This window comes from Momordica charantia (assembly GCF_013281855.1).
Source record: "Momordica charantia cultivar OHB3-1 chromosome 10 unlocalized genomic scaffold, Mcharantia_2.0 BLBB01000010.1, whole genome shotgun sequence".
Lineage (NCBI taxonomy): Eukaryota > Viridiplantae > Streptophyta > Magnoliopsida > Cucurbitales > Cucurbitaceae > Momordica > Momordica charantia.
This window is the reverse complement of record NW_028275158.1, coordinates 7,307,134-7,326,438: the sequence shown is the minus strand read 5'-3', so window position 1 is coordinate 7,326,438 and position 19,305 is coordinate 7,307,134. Positions and strand designations below refer to the sequence as shown.

The 19,305-nt window shown below is 30.7% G+C and overlaps 2 protein-coding genes across 2 annotated transcripts; one reads left to right on the top strand and one right to left on the bottom strand.

Annotated features, from left to right (window-relative positions):
• Positions 1-7,464: 7,464 nt before the first annotated feature.
• LOC111012904 (exopolygalacturonase-like) lies at positions 7,465-9,766 on the top strand. The gene is made up of 4 exons (XM_022287210.2): positions 7,465-7,611; positions 8,247-8,555; positions 8,738-9,253; positions 9,380-9,766. Exons 1-4 carry the CDS (start codon positions 7,465-7,467, stop codon positions 9,602-9,604), a joined length of 1,197 nt encoding a protein of 398 aa, XP_022142902.2. The 3' UTR covers positions 9,605-9,766.
• A 297-nt stretch (positions 9,767-10,063) lies between these two features.
• Positions 10,064-18,697, bottom strand: CID9 (CTC-interacting domain 9). The gene is made up of 10 exons (XM_022287248.2): positions 17,930-18,697; positions 16,307-16,420; positions 16,175-16,222; positions 14,382-14,454; positions 14,170-14,282; positions 14,006-14,065; positions 11,970-12,017; positions 11,811-11,879; positions 10,566-10,627; positions 10,064-10,478 (listed from the first exon to the last, which is right to left on the bottom strand). The coding sequence occupies exons 1-10, from the start codon at positions 18,191-18,193 to the stop codon at positions 10,412-10,414; spliced, it is 918 nt and encodes a 305-aa protein (XP_022142940.1). The 5' UTR covers positions 18,194-18,697; the 3' UTR covers positions 10,064-10,411.
• Positions 18,698-19,305: the final 608 nt, after the last annotated feature.

Here is a 19,305-nt window from a genome sequence, read left to right as displayed (position 1 = left end):
AACATAAGCTATAAATTTTCTTTAAAAAAAGTTATATCATTTATAAGTTTTGTTGACTTATCGTCTTTCTTCTTCTACTTGTCTTTTCTTTTTTTCTCATTTTCCCTCTATTTGGTTTTCAACATGTTTAAATTTCAAAAGACAAAAAAATATAATAATAATAATAAATAAATAAACAAACAAATATACTATCCATATAAAATATTATCTATCCATTTGAACTACTACAATACTTTAATATTATTTTTTTTCCTTGAACAAATATATCACATATTTCAATAAAAAAATTGTCTAACTTGCCAACTTCTTACCAACTAATACAAGAGAATATATCAACTTCGCTAGTTGATCTAGAACAACCAACAATATCAATGGGTTTAAACTCTTTTAGTTTGTCAAAAGAAAAATAGTTATTTTAAAATAAAATGTGTTTATATTTATCTCAAGATACGGTCCATCAACAAAGACATGATACCTTGTGGTATCACCTACCTATAAATTAAATATTGATTTCTCTCAGGTTCGGACCTCAGGACGAATGTGGGTGTTCCAATTATAAAGGTGAAAAAAGTAAATAGCTATCGATTCCATATTATAAAAAAAGGACATGTGTTTAATAAATATTGTCAAACTATTCACTTGACAAAAAAGAATGGGTTTTTCTTGCCGTTGAAATCTTGAACTTTTGAGACAGACATTTTGGGTTTTTGGAGGATCAACATGTATATAAATTAAATCTCTTTGAAAAAGTGATGATGAGAATACCTAATAAATATGGACTTTTTGGTTTGAAAAGGAACAATAATGTAGAGAGACCCTTTTACAACCTTGGTTTAGAAACATCCACATGACTTTTTGAATTTGTCAACTCATGGAATCAATGTTTTTACAATTGCCTTGCCTTAATTCTCTTCAAAGGATTATTTGAAATAGTAATATTCTCAAAAGGAAAATATTCTTCATCTTCTAGACTTTTTTTTTTTCTATTTTTCTTTGGATCCTCATTTCTAACTTAAATCATCAATTTAGTCTCTAAACTTTAAATCATATTTTTATTTAGTCGGTATATAGTTAACATGAATTAACGAAATATTGATGTGACATATACTCATTGTTTATCTATTGTTGGTCTCATCATGCCAATTCAGCAACCTATGTTACTCAAATTTTGTAGGACTAATCTTATGACAATTAACCAAATATAATTTATAAAGTAATGCTAAAAAATAAAAAATAAAGTTAAAGCATATTTAACAATCATTTCATTTTAATAGAATAATATAAATGTATTTAAATTTACACGAGACCTATTAAGTTGGAAATCTCTTTCACATAATTGTATAGAAATATTCAATTCATAATTATCCTTTTGATAATTTGGTGAGAAAAGAAAAATCCCCTTCTCATCGTACGTATTATATATAATTGTGTGTATGATTTTCCAAATACCTTTTGTATAATATGATTTTTTTTTGGGCAAAAAATAGTTTTTGAATAGTGAAATATTTTCCCATCTAGCTATCTATCTAGGGTTTTAAATTTGATGAGAGAAGAAATCCAAGCTAGCTGACCAAGGCAAAATCAATAGTTGCGGTCCTAAATGGGAAATTAAGAAAAGAAAAATACTTGAAATTTTCAAATTTTCTCTTTAATTTTCTCTTTCATTTATTGAATTGTTCATATTATTTATATTATTTTTGCCTAGGAAGAATTCTTTGTAAAGTTTTATTCAATAAAACCGTGGGGTTGTACCATAACATTGTGTGATTTTTGAATTTAGGAAACTATATTATGAGGTATAGATGCATGTCATCGTGATTCGATAGAACTAAAGCGTCTTGAACTAACCATGAGTCGTGCATGTGTACACGTGCATTTGAGACAATGCGCTCTCGTACCCAAATTATAGTCATATAGTGGTACGACGTAAATTTCATATTAATATAATAGTATCTTTGAAATTATATAATATTCTTATATATGTTTTTTTCTATACATTCTTATATATGTTCTTAGCGGTTGAGAATCTATATATATAAATTAAATTTATCCAACTTATAAGGTTAAGCTTTTGGGTTGAATGTGGTGGTTTATTTATCATTAACATGATATTAGAGCCGGAGATCTTATGTTCGAACCTTGTTGTTTCCTCCTTAATGGTGGTTTATTTATCTTTAACATTAACTTACTAAGAGAACGTTTGTCTTCGAAAATAATTTAACTTATCAGCTACATATATATGCACTATCTTTTAAAATGAATTAAAATCATATGTCATTTATTGAATTTTAAGTTTGTCCATAAAGTGTTTAAAGATAAATAATAATAATAATAATAACAACAAAATTTTAATCTTTAATTATTTGATCCCGACAAAATAGTTCTTAGTTTTATAGTTTTTATTTTAGTTTCTTTTTAAAATCTGATATTTTATTTTTTCGAAGAAAATTGATAAATTTCTCTCCTATAAATTATTTAAAATTGGTTAAAATACAGATTTGATCCCTATATTTTCATTAAAGTAATGATTTAGTTCTATTTAGTTCATAGATTTTTAAAAGTAACGATTTGGTCCTCGAATTTTCAAATTAATAATAATTTAGTCATTCGTTAGAAATTTTAACTATTTGAAAGAAACTTTAATTTTAATGAAAAAAACTTCCCTAAATATTCCCAATTTCAAAATACGATTTCTTTCTTTCTATCTATTTTTGTAGTCATGCTATTGAACAAATTAATATCAAATGAAGTAATTTTTCCTATTAAACAAACTAATATCAAATATAACAAATTTTGATAGTCAAGTACAATATTATTAGATTTGCCACGGCTAATAATAAAAATTTTATTCTTGTACTTAAAATGCACTAATTTTTTATTTTTAGACTTAAAAATTACTCCCTCCTATTTTCAAATTAATTTCTACGTTTCAAATGTCGCAACACCTTAAATAAATAAATAAATAAACAAACACACAAAGATCCTTCAACTTTTTTTTTCTTTTCATGTGTTTGAAATGGAATAGGGGAAAAATTGAGTATAAATAGTACTAATAAATGTCATATTGAAGAATTCGTAAAATAACTTTGGACGAAACAAAATTATTTAAAAATATTAGGTAATTAATGTGTCAAATATCGTACAAATAATTGAAAATAATTTATTTATACATAACTTAGATAAGAAATAATTGAGTAGTATTTTTGGATTCTCCCTTTTCTTTTTATTTATTCATTTTAATATATGTTTGGATTTGAAATACTTCATATTTTAATTATCAATATAATTCTTTGTATCCTAGAGTGATTATTTTCCTTGGTTTGTTGTCGGACAATAATTATTAAAAATTAGGTTTAAATTATGTCTCAGTTCTTGTCATAATTTCTATTTTTGGTCTCTAAAATTTTAATTAGTATTTTATCTCAATCCTTGAAAAGCATAAAAATTATTACAAACAAGTTCAAGTCTTTGTTGAATGATTGATAAAATTAACGTTAAGGACGATTAAAGTAATTTTTTGCAAAGTTTAAAGGTTAAAGCAGAATATTTAAAAATGGAGATGAACAATGAACATTTAAAATTTTAAAAACTACAACAAAATAGTTAATTACGAAAGTTCATAAAATTAAAATAAAATTTGAACCTAAAAAATATTATATTTAATAATTAATTTACTCTATTCTATAATAATAATAATAATTTTTTTATCCTCTTATGACGTGTTATATAATTTGCTTAAGAAACACACTTTGGAGAAAAAGAAAAAGTTGACATGTAATTGACTTTAATTTCCACTTTTTTAATTTACTTATGAGAATTTATATATATTAGAAAATCAAATTGAAAATATGAAAAAAAGAAGAAAAAGAAAAGAGGATGGAACATTCAAACTTATGATGAGGAGATATAGATGCTTAGAAAAAAATGCAAAAAGTAATATATTTACTATGCTATTTTTTGACTTTTTTGTTTGCAATTATTAATTTAATGCTTTCAATTCAAGAAGTGGTTTTAAATATTGATTAGATTTAATACTTGACACTTGACTTTGAAGCTACATTTTCAAAAGGAAATATAAATATTTTAACTTGGTTTGAAATGTGATGGGAAAGATGTTTGATTTATACTAATTTAGATGGTCAAGCATTTGTGCTATTTCAATGCTTATTTTTTGAAAAAATAATTTTTTTGAATAAATATTGACAACTTAGTCGGTATAGTTCGAGATGGTCCAACGATTAAGACAGGAAGGTTTTTAAAGAAAAAAAAAAGAATTTGGAATAAAACCAAGAAATTAATTTTTTTTGGGATACCATCTTCAAAACTAAAATATTTCGAATAATCACAAAAAAATAATTGTGTTCCTAGATGGTTTAATGATTATATTCATTTTTTTTGTTAAAAAAAGCTAATCAATTAAATTAACGACAAATATAGATGAGATAGAATTAAAATGAAAATAAATCTAAAAAGTTATGGAATAAAAACAAAAAATTAAAATTGTACGTTTTAAATTCAAATATTGTAGAGTGAGAATTTAAACTATTAACCTTTAAAATGGTATCGTACGATACCCACTATTATATGTAAATTAAGTTTATATACATGACAGAACGATAAATTTAAAAAAAAAAATTGGGGATAATATTAAAATTTCTCAAACATTGTCATATTGTCTATGCATCTTGTCCATCAACTCAGAATTTTGATCGATAGAAATAAGTATGAGATTGGTATTTCTTTGTTTGGAGCAAGTTTTTATGGGGTTGGATAATAGAATAATTTATTCTTTGACATAATTTATACCCAATTTTATGGGTTTTCTTTTTTCCATCTCCCTTTTCTCCTTTTTAATCTTCTTTTTCCATATCTTCGTATTTAGAAAAAAGAAAAAAAAATATTTATTTACATTAAGGATGAATAAACTATCACTCAACAAAAAATTTAAGCGGATGGGTTGATAAATTTAATTTATTTATATAGATTCTCAATATTTAATTAAAATTAATTCATATAAATTAATTAGTATGTTTAAATTAAGCTTATAATTTATAATATTATATTGTAATTTAAATTAATTAATTGTTCGATAATTATAAATTGATAATAATTAATAAATTGATTTAAATATGTATTTAATTTATTTTTATGGGAAAATATATCAAGCCAATGCAGTTGATTTTTATTGAATAGTTAGTTAACTAATAATATTATTAATTATTAATTTCAATCGTTTAAAACTAATTTTAGTGAAAGAATTCATTGAAAGTTTATAATTAATTACTCGATTCAAACTATTCACTGATTTCTAATTAGTTAATTTAAATTAATGACTTCGAATTGTTTAGTTAATTAATTAATATATCATAATTATATTACATTTCTAAGATTACTCCTATTATATCTCGAAAAAAAAAGATTACTCCTATTAATTATAAGGAACATACTTGCTCAAAATAAATAAATAAATACAAACACAATTTATTCTCATGTAATGTTGATAATATTTTCATACAAAATCAGATACAATAATTTTTTTTAGTGATCAGAAAATAAGAGATTCAATAAAAAAAACAGAATTGTATATTTTCTATAAAAAAACAGAATTGTATTTTTATGCGTTTGATGGTGGATTTAAAAATTGAATGTCAATTTCAAAAACTGTTCAATCTGTGTTTAGCAATATATTTGTAAACTAGTAGTAGTTATCAACTAAATATTTAGTTTAATGTAAAATAATATTAATTAATTTATTATAAATTTTGTATAATTATTATTTTAAAATGTTTTATAATTTATAATCTATTGTATTTTACATGGTTTAATTTTAACAACAATGAAATGAGTTTATAACATGAAATAATATATTCATAAATTTTTTTTATCCTTTTTAATATAAAGTTTAAAATTCCAAAGTTGAAAATACAGAAAACATAAAAAGTTGTTTTTAGAATTTTTACTTTTTGGATCACAAAATTCGAAAACAGTTTTAAAAAACAAATACGCATATTCATTGAATCCTGATTCTACAAACAAGAAAGTGAATGTGAATTGCCAAGCCTAACTATCATACATCTCCCAACATACATTTTATTTTCAAAGCATCCAAATCAAACTTCAAAACCCTAATCGTCCCTAAAGAATTTCATATGATCTTAAATTTCTTCATAAGAGTTCCATCTCCATTACTTCCTTTTCCTACGTTTGAATACTTTTATGCTCTTATACTTTAGTTTAAAAAAATAAAATAAAAAAAGGTCTCACACAATGACGACTAAACAAAGAATAAGGGATGGATCAAATTTTGATCAATTTTTGTGAATATAATTTACATAAATTATTCGATAAAGCTTCTTCCATTTCAATGATATCGGACTATCAAAATAATTCTCACGAGTTGGGGGCTTTGGCAGGTGTTCAAATTTTCTTCAGTTTTGTGAATCAGGAAGATAATACGACTACTTATCGACTGACGCGTCTGGCTTTAGATTCGTCCGATCTGCATGTCTGGGTGGAAACGTGTCCATCGACTGTGTCTCTTTGCGTGGAGGAAGATTGTTTTCGTCTTTCATCTTCTGTGTAATGGTTTTTTTGCATTTTCATTTGCTTCAAAAATAAAAAAAATAAAAAATAATTCTCACGAAATTCTTGCATTTCATATCAGTTTCTTTTTATTCCTACAAAGCATTTTCTATTTATTCAATTATTAAGCTATTTTCTTATTGGTATAAGAAAAAACTTGCTAGCAAATAATAAAAAATGGATTTGCCTTAAATGGTATGAAATATCTTATCTTAATTACCGCAGATCAAATCCTCAACCAAAAAAATAATAAAAAATAAAAAATAAATAACAATAATAATAAAAGTTATGACATATCAAGAAAATAGGGATTAATTTCGGCCTTAATTATTATATTTCCCCCTCCCATGGATCCAGTACGGCACAACTCACAGCAATTCCCAATATTCACTCTCCATTCACCGTCGGATTCTCTCATCCCCAGTGGGCCCTCATGAATCGAATGGTCCATAATTTTGATTACCATAGACCCTACCTCACAGGATAATTACTACAGAAATTTTCAGTCCCGAATCAACCAGAGAAACTAAAGCCCTCTTTTAAACTTCTTCTATGTATGCATACACACATTTCCAAGTTTGGATGATAATTATGAAGAAAATTAAGACTAAAAACCCTTAATTTTCTTCCTTATTAATTAAGATTTGTGATCCTTTCTTTTAATAAAGAGATTATTTCTATATAATATTTATTGACCAGACCAAATGCAGTAAGAAGATGAAAAAAACATACCAAAAACAATTATCTAACAATTTGGTATCAAAATATCAACCTGAATTTCATTTTTAGAAACTCTATTAATCATTATCATGTATTTATAAAGCCAAAGCCAATCAATCCCATTTCAGAACCAGAGAGAAGAAGAAGAAGAAGAAAGAAGAAATGGGTCTGAAGAAATGTGGTGTTTTTAGGGTTTTTTTGGTTGGTTTTTTCTTGTTTTCCATCATAGAAGCTCATGGTGGTAAGGCCAAATTCTTCAATGTTGTCAACTATGGAGCAATCCCAGATGGAAAAACAGATAACAGTAAGGTAAATATACTAAAAGAATGAAAAAACATGTTTAGATAACTGTTTTTTCTTACTCGTAATTAGGGTTATAGTTATTTTTCTAGTAGAATCGCATGTCTTTGTTTTTCCAAGCGACAACCCAAAAAATTGCACTTGAAAGTTGTTTCTTGGAATAAATCTTGAACTAGAGCAAAGTTGAAATGGGATTTTTAGGCATCTTTGAAGCGTGTTTAGAACGAATGAAAATTTATGACATGTTTAGATAACCGTTTTTTCTTGCTCAATTAGGGTTATAATTATTTTTTGGATAGAATCACGAGATTAAGTAACGATCCAAAAATTATACTCTAAAGTTGTGAACTGTTCCCAATTTCATTGAGCAAAAATTGAAATGAGCTTTTCAAGAATTTTTGTAGAGGCATGTTAAGAAAATGAATGAAAAATTAAGGCAGGTTTAGATAACTGTTTTTCTTACTCATATATGAAGACTTTGTAGTTATTTTACTTTTAGAATCACGAGATGATATTGTATCTTGATCCCAGATAAATATACTTAAAAGTTGTTTCGGAGAATAACTCTCGAATGATTATTTCGAACTCGATCTATCGCGAGAAAACTAAAATGGGTTTTTTTTTTCTTTTTTTGGGAATTTTAGGCATTTTTGGAGGCATGGAGGGATGCATGTGGATGGAAGGGGAGGGGTAGGGTTTATATCCCAAAAGGAACATTCAAGTTGAGAAAAGTGCTTTTCTTGGGTCCATGTGAGGGCCAAACTGCTTTTGTGATAAAGGGGATTCTAAAGGCTCCTACCGACATGTCGTCTCTATCTGCTGATAGTTGGATCAACTTCCGATATGTCGATCGCTTGACTGTTTGTGGAGGTGGCTCCTTGGATGGTCAAGGTGCTATTGCTTGGCCAAGAAATGAGTGCAAAAAAACCCCTACTTGCCTCTCCCTTCCTACCGTAAGTTTTCCTATTTTCATTTCTCGTCTCTTTTGATAGATCTCTAAACTTTCAATGTCGTGTTTTAATACCTTTTAAAGTTTAAGGATCTAAAAGATACAAAATTGAAAGTTTAGAGACTTATTAGATACAATCTTAAAATTTTGCTATAAACGTTTTTGTGATTTCTATGATTTTTTCAGACAATGAAATTTGATTTTGTCACGAATGGAAAAGTTCATAACTTGCGATCGATCAACAGCAAGAACAACCATTTCATGCTTTTCGGATGCAGCAAGATAAACATCACCAACATCCATATCTCCGCCCCCGGGGACAGCCCCAACACCGATGGAATAAAAATTGGAAACTCCGACAGCATCAACATAACAAACTCGATCATCGGCACTGGAGACGATTGCATTTCGATGCTGTCCGGGAGCAAGAACATCCACGTCTCGAACGTGGTTTGCGGCCCGGGACATGGTATCAGTATAGGAAGCTTAGGGAAGTACGAGAATGAAGAGGATGTGATGGGGATTACAGTGAAGAATTGCACTTTCAGGAACACAACTGATGGTGTGAGAATCAAGACGTGGGCTTCATCTTCAACTGCGGATGCTTACAATATTCACTATGAGGATATTTTCATGGACAATGTTAGGAATCCCATCATCATTGATCAACAATATTGCCCCATTCCTCCATGCAATCAACAGGTAAATGTTTTTAAGTGAAGTATTTTTTCTGGTGTGAAATTGGTTCGGTTCGGTTGGGTTTAGTTAGATTTCGAGGGTGTCGTAGAAAACATAATTGATCGAGTCGGGTTAGTTTGGATGGAGTAGGTATCTTCAGGGGTGCAAATAAGCAATGTGAGATTCAAGAACATATGGGGAAGCAGCAGTTCAGTCACGGCAGAGACATTGAGATGCAGCAAAAGCAGGCCATGCAAGAACATTGTGCTTGAAGACATCAATCTCATCAGCTCTGACAATGGAAAGCTTTTTTCTTCTTGTTTTTCTGTCACCGGCTTCTCTTATGGCTATCAAAATCCCACTCCTTGCTTGTAGAAATCTACACAATTAGCTTTAGCTTGTGTGACAATTACTTTTCTTTTACATGTTCCAACTTTGTTATCGTGTCAACTCATTTCAATTGACGTGTTAAAGAGTTTAAATGACCATGGAGTCGTTTCCGAAATATCCTATAGATCTTAAAGAGAGAACCTTCAAGAAAATATATTTGGTAACAAGAAAAACACGAACATCGCTAGTAAACAGATGTCCAATAACATTTCCAAAGGTTAAAGAAGAACTCATCATATGAGGCGTGATCATCTGTTTTCTTTTTTCTCTTTCATTGAATTTTCAAATCAAGACTCTTATTTTTTAGTTAAACAACGAGTCAGATTCGAATCTTCAACCTCTGAGTCGAGATGCCTTAACCATTTGAGCTAAGATTCGTTTTAAAGAAAAATTGCAAGCAAAATACTAAAATAGCACACACAAAAAGTAAGTGATAGAGAAAAGTAACCATAAAATGAACTCCAACAATAGAAATAAAAACATAAAACTAGTTAGTGATAGAGGAAAAACTAAGGACTTTCTCAGTGGGGGAGGAAACAAATTGTCAAAGATTGAAACTAAATCAGATGAACTTCAATTGAAGAAGAGTTATGAACATGGTTCAGCCACAAAGAAACTAGCTCGACTTCTGTGACATAAAAGTTTGTTTCACCAACACCTTCAACAATTCACAAGTTGTCTGAATTTCACTTGTCCAACCAACAGTTGCAATAAAAGTGTTTCACCAACATTCGGGACAATTCATACACATTTGTCTGAATTTCATCCACTGATATTGGAGAGAGTTTGCTTCTAAGATGCCTTCAGGCATCCCGGGCGAGTAACTCGCGGCCTAACAGGCGTCTTCGAAGGACTTACCCTGCCAGAAAAAAGAAGAAAAAATTGGGGAAAAAATGTAAATAAACAAATGTATGAAACAAAATAGAGGACGGTGAAGAAACCAGACCTGATTGGCTGAGAACCCAAGATCATGCCACTACAATTGAGCGCTTGAAGAGCAGTCTCTGCCTGATCATGGAAACAAACAGAACTATTCTTACAAAAGGCAAAAACAGACGCTTCTGCGCCAAAAAATACATCTCACTCGAATATTTGATGAAATTTGAGATAAAATTTGGAAAAGTCGTAAGCAATGAAAACAGACGCCTATGAGTTGCTCCCAGTGTAATATGTTCCGCAATGTGAGTGATGAATAAAAATTTACATTAAGCAGTAAAACGTACACCTGAATATCAAACAGAGAAGAGATCGAGACAACGAAGCATTTTATCCACATACACATCAGATGGTGCAGTCTACAAATTACAAAATTTAGATGCTTCAACACCCTTCATTCTTCCAGTTGATCATTAGGCCTGTCCGTGATCGACTCACTCACAAGTTTCGACACTCTTAAAGTTGCTAAAACCTCCTTCGTGACAGATTCTCCTTTACAAAAAACTGTCTAGGAGAAGCACCCAAATTTCTTTGCATTCAGGCTAAGTTCATAAGCTAAACTAATGACAGAAAAATGTGAGTTCAATGATCTAAGAAATGCAAACAAAAGAATATGTACTCGTCAAAGAAAGCTAAAAGATATCTCTGACAGTAAGCAAAAAAATTCCAGCTACCTAAGAGTAGATAATTTGCAGAGTACAATTTTCTGATGGCTCTCTCTATCATTACAAATTAGCAAGGACCCCAGATGAATAACACAAGATTAAAACATCAACTTTCATTTCATTCCAAAAAAACAAAAGGACAACGTGACTCTGCATTCAGGAAGCCATTTAAGAACATTACAATGGAATCGGTGGGATGAAGCACTATCTGACTACAGAAGGTGTTCTTTATTGAGTTTCAGAATCGTGTTGAGAGTTGTAGCCCAAATTGAAGCACTATCTGAGTACAGAGGGTGTTCTTTATTGAGTTTCAGAATTGTGTTGAGAGTTGTAGCCCAAATTTTTTTACTGATGATTCTTTTCTTCATGATTGAGTCATTTTTAAAAATTAGAGTATAAGAAATAGAAAAGATCCTTGAGAGATTGTAATCAATATTAAGTATATAATATAATGATATTGATGGTTGGTCATACTTTTTGATGGAAAGATATACCAAGTCAAACAGATAAGAAAAAGCATACTGGAGCGAACTCAACAAAATTTAAAACCATATGATTAACTAGTGTAATGCTGTAGAGAAAAAGCTTACCAGAGCAAACTCAACAAAAGCTATACGGGTTGAATGCAACTGATCGCCCAGCAACCTCAAGCGAGTTACCTACATTCAAAAGAAGATTTTAAGTTAACAGTCGGTCTAAATCTTCGAAACACACCACCAATGAAAATATGCCATCTGCTTATATCTTACCTCACCACAAGATGTTTCAAAGAAACTCTTAACTTCAGCCTGAGATACCTGTAAACAGAAAATATAATAAATAAAAAGTATTTTAAAATCCCAATATCCTTAAAATTCGTTAGATGTTGGGCTCCTTCTTGGGATGTCATATTTGTCAGTTTGTTTTTTTCTGGCCCTTTGGTGAGCCTTCTTGTATTCTTTCATTTGTCAAAATGAAGGCTTGTTTTCTCCATTGTAAGAAAAAAAAAAAAAACAAAATTCACAAGCATCACTTTCTTTTGCACAAGTTGAAGTTAAAGCATCACGTTTGTCATACAATATCCTATAAGTCCTACTATAGAGCCACATCAGGCCAACATTTTCATAGAATTTTTGTTTCCTTTTTTATATTCTTCAAGATTTCTTCCTCGTATTTCTAATGATATTCATTTGAAGACGCTCTGATGGAATACCGAGAAGCACGAATAGGGAGTCAAATCGGGAAAACAGGGAGTTGTGCAGTTCAGATTGAGATTGAAGGAGATTAATGAGTATGGACGGGCAAGAAGACTATTACTTGATAAAAATTAGGAAACATTTGTGCCATCGTGTCATCAGAATTAAGATCAATATATTGTATGCAACAGCATAATCTAAGTCTTTTCCTTTTTAATGTTTTCCACAACCACTTTTCTGATTAAAGAAAAAAAAAAGTAAAACAAACAAGCAAAAATAGGGGCAAAACAACAAAACAACACAAGAGTAGAACAATACTCCTCAGAAACTATGTTGTGTCTTTCCACCCATTACATTTCTCTTTCTGATATTGATTTTTTAAAATTAGATAAATCTCGGAGCAAATGTCCAGAACCAGAGCAGAAGATATGAAGAAAAATCAACAGAGTTGAATTTATATATATATATATATATATAACAAACAAAATTTCACTGAATAAATGATGATATGCACAAGGCTAGTACATGTCAATTAAGTTATAAAAATGGACCCCAATTGGGACAAATCATAGCAGGATGGAATTGAATAAGAAACAAACATGTTGGATTCATTGGAATCCATGCAAGTTCTGGTCCTTTATTTTTCACTTATTACGCTGACTTTTCTTCTTAGTTAGGGCAAATGTGAATAAATAATAGAATATTTTTAAGAAGTACAAGCAGATGAAGAATGTGCCTGAAATGTTATGAATAGAATCAAGTCAAACATTTACAGTATCTAGTTCAGAAAACTAGTCACAATTAACAACATAGATGGATAGATAGATAAAGAAGCAGGAGAAGAAGGGGTGGTGTTTAGATATTTTCGAGGGTAACGAGCCAAAAGAGTATGACTTAAGGTGGTCTAGGTAAAGTTAACAGGTCTGTCAATTAAAATTCAATGCATCTTCTTCCCAAACAGTTAATGAATGGTATTTGAGGGAGAACAATCTCAATAAAAGTAAAAGTGTTTTTCTGGACTTGAGGAAACTTAACTCCCTTGATGTTTTGGAGAAGAAATTTCAAAATTCTGTCCTTCCTAGTTGGTACATTTTGGGTAAGGATAGTGAGGAAAGCTGAGCCAACCTCTTCAATCGCTGTAGTTATGTTAAAAATATGAGAAAGACTCTTTCAGAAGTTTGGTCTTAGTTAAAGTGAGCCATGGACTATTCTAGAATTTATTTAGAAAATTCTCTGTGGCCATGTTTTTTCAAGGGAAAGATCCTGTGGGAAAATGCTGCCGTGGTTGGTTTTTGGAAGGTAAGGAAGGAGTCCAACAGAAGAACTTCCAACAATTCTCATAGAGATTTGATGATTTCTTTGATTTAATTTGTTACAATATTTCTAGAAATATCCCAACAGTAAAATAGGGGAGCCTCAAATTCCAAGATCTGGTGATCTAGAGCATCCTGATATTCCAAATAAAGAATAATGGGAAATTCAAAGGATAAAACTGAAAGGAACAAACTATTACTTCCTTTCTGCATGTCACATTGTTCTCTTCCATTTCAAATACGTCAAGATTCACACTAATAATTTTCGTATGATTCAATTAAAGAAAGTAATGATACCTTCTTATCAATATTTGTGCAGTAGATAGTCCTGGTACACATATCCCATTCATCATTTGACTGTAATAAAATCATAAAAGAACAGAAGACTAAATCAGGTTATAAGAGAACACTTGTGTGAAATATATAAGTGTACCCATATAGGGAATAAGGCGACAACATACCTTGGGGAGAAAGGTAGGATTCACAGGAAGGATGGCAGTTTTTGAAGGCAATACCTTAATTGGATAAGACCCTACCATTGTGCCACCAAGGTTTAAGGCTGCTCTAGCACTATCTGTTTCCAAAACATTCCAGATGGCATGTAAGATCAAATAATATATTTCTTTTCACAAAAATGTTTGAAAAGAAATTCAGGGTGTGAAGATTAACTTACGCTCATTAGCGAACTCCACAAAAGCAAAACGAAGAACTGAATGGGGATCACCACAAATTCGGCAATCATTAACCTTCAAAAATATAAAATTTACCCATAATCAAGGTCTTCTATAAACTTTTGAAGCAGAAAGACAATTTGAAGAATGTTCAGCTATCCGAACAAAATAATCTCTTCATTCAACCATAATATTTAGGTATGTAAACCCAATACTGTATGGAAAGGAAATATAGCTTTCCAGATAATTTTGTATTTACAATTTCATTGTGTGCCGTTAGTTATTATCCATTCTCTTCATAATGGAAATGCTGGCATGGCCTAATAACAAGAAATGTCCATAGTAAAAAATCTCGCTTCTTAAATCTAAAAACTTAATTAACTAGTGACATAAAGGCATATAACTTGTTTTTATTTCGGTGGAATTTAAATAAACTTAAAAAAAGATTGGTTCCAGTGGTTGAAAAGAGAAGCATGCCTTTTATTCATAAACAACGTAGATTTCTTAGATATTAACTATACAAATGATCACAAATTTCACCTGCATGATATGACATTGAGTTTAAGTTTAATATTTATCTTTTCAATATATTTCTATCATGTAAAAGGCATTACTTTTCACGTTCACCAACATTTCTTCCTTTCAGCACCAAGATCCACAAAAAAAATCTAGCATTAAAAGCATCCATCAGTCAGCTTGAACTACCCTAATGTTGTGAGATATTACCAAACATTTTGATAATTGTACCACAACTATCAAGATAATTTTCTTATTAACATCCTGGAACCTTAAATGTTCACTATTCCAATAAAAGGAAGGACTAATCATTATATCATGTGAAGACACACACCTACTTGAAAAAATTGCTATCATGCAAGTTGAACTATTATTCAATTGCCAGTTTAAAACAAACCAAACCATGTCTTTTCATAATAAGAATAACAATAAGAGGATAATTACAGAATATGTTAGAGTTGAAAGCCAGAACCCAGTCCTGTAACAACCCACCTTGAAATCTCCCTTTAATAACATCAAATACATCCACTCTAGACTTCCACCCTCCCCACAAAATGACAGCACCCATTTCTCCATTGGACCTTAGGTTATGTTTGGTTTGCAAGAATGAGAATGGCATAATAATGCGAAAGATCTTCAACTGAAAGAGGGAGGACCCAGGAGAACTGAAAATGCTCCAGAGATTATCCATGACCCTCCTTGCAAAAAGGGCAACAGATAAGAGGTGACTGGTACTCTCTCCTTACATCTCACAAATAATAAATCTGCTGGGGATAAGACACACGTAGGTGGACCTCATCTTGATCAATACATTTAGCCAATATAAAAACAAAAAGTTCACTGAATTAATTCGCTTCAATGTTGATGGGGCAGCACAGTATTAACTTATTCGATATGACGTACATGACAACAAGGGATGGCAAAGAGGAAAAAGTCAACCATTACTTGTTCTTTAAAAAGCTTGGTCACCAGGCTGCTCTTTATTCATCATCTCGTCTCCCTTTGGTCTTGGGTGTTGGTTGATTTCTTGCTTCCCTCTTCTTTTATTGTAATGTTTTTGATGAATTATAATCGACTCCTATCATTTTAGAATAAAAACCTTGTCCCTCCTTTTAGTGTGTGTATTCTTGTTGTTTGTGGGGCAGGGGGAAGGGGAAAGTTGGAGGAAATTTTTCAGTGGACCCAAGTACATACTCATCAAAGTACACAGAAAATACGTTTTTTTACTGCAAACATAAAATATCTTCTTAGAAGACAGATTGTAATTGAGTATACTTACATATCCACAAAACTCCCTGAATACCTTGGCAAGCTCCTCTTCAGAGACCTAGATTAGAAACAAGCTTCTCATTCCAAAATGATCTCAATGCATTATAATAAGAATTTAAGCTTGTAAAGATATGATACTCACATCCTTATCAATATCAGAAACATAAACAGTCCTCCTTATACTTTCCTCTTGTTGAGCTCTGACAGACCTACTATTCAATCTTCTTCTCCCCTGGTTATTAAAGTCTTGCCTTCTCTGAAAGAGAGGGGAGAGAGAGGGGAGTGTAAACATAAGACACAGAACAAATTTCAATATCACCCATTTTGCAATCATGGTGATTGATTCATTTTATTTAGTTCTATTTAACAACGAGCCACAATCTAGAGAAGCAATTTTATACTATTTGGTACTTAGACTTACTATCAATAATTCAAAGAAACAAAATTATGTCGGGATACTAAGATTGGCAATTCTGCTTTATTCTTCGAATAATGGTAACAGTTGTATAGTAGAGACTGGATCATCAAACTAATCTAACATATAAAACATAAGATAGGCTAATCCTAGATCAAGTGTTCAACACCAAGCCTCAAGTGATAATTATACTACTTAAGATCCCAATACCAGACACAATAAAACTGAAACAAGGTAAACATCTGACGCATAGGTAAGAACTTAAGGCAATATTAACCATCTATGTTGATTATTTCTTAGGAAATCGAGGCTTTTTATATTGAGCTGGAAATAAAAAAGATATTTACACAAGCAAGCTCATGACAGTGGAAGTGCAAATCTAAAGTAATAAATAAAAACATATTTTCATCGATTATTTTGCATCAATTTATTCAATTCCATGTATTAAGAAAATATTATTGTTCTAGAAAATTTGCAAGGAAATGCTCTTCATTTTAAGAGCAAAACAGAGTGTATCAGTGAAAAGCTGAAAGTAGCATATAAGTACATGGATCTCTTGATGATAAATTCTTCAAAAGATAATTCATACTTTGAGAAAATGCACTCATGATCAATAAAAATTTAAGGGAAAAGAAGTAAGAATCTACATATCAGCAATAATAAAAGACTTGCAGCAACCTAAACAGATAATGAAGAATTATCATTGAAGCTAACAGATCTCAGGTGATCTAAAAACGAATGGGAACGTGAACAAAAGCCTTTCAGTTTAAGCAACAGAAGTTCTCCCAAATAGCATGGGAAATGGGAAATTTTAGAGGAGAGTTGAACAAATGACAACAAAAACAGCCAACATAATAAAAAACTCAGACCCTCATAAAATTCTCGCTTGGATTTTCAAATTGAGCTCGATTTTGATGGACAATTATAGCATTCAATGACATGATACGATTGCTCAAGGTTGCAGAAGATTCACTTGATATGGGAAGTAACCAATACACAGAGACTGCTAAAATAATTTCCAGTGTCAAGTACAGTAAATAATACCAATAACATACTGAACAATCCCAGGAACTCACTGTGGGAAAAATTCCCACGACAAGTACCACTGATCGACACGCCCAAGAGTAAATTACATCACATTAACAAATTCACATCAACTTGAAATCATTATAATAAGAATAAACAATCCCAAATGGCCAAATCAAACAGAAAGTACAATTCAGTCCAATAAAGTACAATTCAATCCAATTCCAGCACTTGAATTATGGATTGAATTTTATCATCCGAAAATCAAAACAAGAACAGCCAAAGCAGATCAGATTGAAGAATTGAAAGGGAAAAAAAGAATACCCTTCGATTGTTATCACTGTGCAACAGTTGATCGGCGACCTGGAAGTTTTTCGTCGACGATCGATTATTGTTTTGATAATAAAACTGAAATTCTTGGCGATCATGATGAGAGTAAGAGGAAGGAAAAAACTCCTTGGCCAAAGGGTTCAAATTGCTGAACATTTCAGCAAGCTTATGAGCATCAAATTCTGATTTGGGTTTCATGTTCGGATCAAAATTCTTGGCAGCCGCTGCCTCACCGATATCCTCAGCAACCGCGGCCATAGAATCAGAACCCAGGTGCCAAAAAACAGAATTGGAAAGGTAAAAAATAAATATATATGTATAGTATTATATAATATACAAAAATATAAAGTCAAATTAGCAAAACAAAATTGAAGTTGTTGGACACAGAGTCTCTCAGTCCATCTGGGAATTCCCACCACTCGGATAAACTCCAATTGGGATTCCACAGGGGAGCATTAAAAGAAGGTACAATAAATAGAACCCATTTGAGAGAGGCCAGAAATGGAAAGATGGTGAAGAGAAAGGAGAGGAATTTCTTCTTAAAAAAAAAAAAAAACAGAGAAGTGTGATTTAGGGTTCTTGAGAGAATGATCAAAAGAGAGAGAGAAAGGAGGGAATTTGGGTCTAGGTTTGGGTTTGGCCTTGGCCTACAAATACCAAACTCTCATGGGGTTTATTCCTCCGAGAGAGAGGAGAGAGAAACAGAGGAGAGAGAGAGGGAATTCGCCTTAAAGTGAGTGAAGAGTGTGGGGGCGTTTTCGTTTACACAATACAAGATGGACAAAATAAAAACAAACGTAAAATGATGACATTAGGCTCTTCTTCGTCCGTTTCTAGAGAAAATAAAAATAAAAATTTTTCACCTTTTTGGAGTTTGATTTGACTTCTTATCTTCCTAGCTTTGGTTAAATATATAATTTTGTTCCAATTCTTTTGTTTCCCTTTTTCTTTTGTCATTTCATTCCAACGTTTTTCATCCAATATAAACACATTAATCAGTTGAGCTATTTTCAATATAAAGATAGCGAGTTCAAATCTACATCCTACATCTTATTATATTAAAAAAATAATTTTAATGTTTCAATTTTTTAAAATATTTATTTTTAATTTTGTTTATTCTATTTTAGTTGGAAATTTCAAAATATTTATTTTAGTCTTTTATACTTTTTTAAATAATAATTGCATCGATTCTTATTATTATTCAACTGGCACAAATGTAGTTTCGAATATATGTGTATTAGCCTGATAACATGAGCATTGAAACTATATAGACTAGTTGAGGCGAGTAGATAGCGTGATAAATATTAGGTGATGAAGTAATAACAATGACTATAATTATTACTTTCTTAAAATGCATGTGTTAAAAAAGA

Excerpts from the sequence above, each read along its gene's own strand:
- LOC111012904 (XM_022287210.2), top strand. The coding sequence starts at position 7,465 with ATGGGTCTGAAGAAATGTGGTGTTTTTAGGGTTTTTTTGGTTGGTTTT. Across the intron at positions 7,612-8,246 it reads GAAAAACAGATAACAGTAAG|GCATTTTTGGAGGCATGGAG; the intron begins GTAAATATACTA and ends TGGGAATTTTAG. Across the intron at positions 8,556-8,737 it reads CTTGCCTCTCCCTTCCTACC|ACAATGAAATTTGATTTTGT; the intron begins GTAAGTTTTCCT and ends TGATTTTTTCAG.
- CID9 (XM_022287248.2), bottom strand. The coding sequence starts at position 18,193 with ATGGCCGCGGTTGCTGAGGATATCGGTGAGGCAGCGGCTGCCAAGAAT. Across the intron at positions 14,283-14,381 it reads TGTGGAGTTCGCTAATGAGC|ATAGTGCTAGAGCAGCCTTA; the intron begins GTAAGTTAATCT and ends TTTTGGAAACAG. Across the intron at positions 11,880-11,969 it reads TTGAAACATCTTGTGGTGAG|GTAACTCGCTTGAGGTTGCT; the intron begins GTAAGATATAAG and ends TTTTGAATGTAG.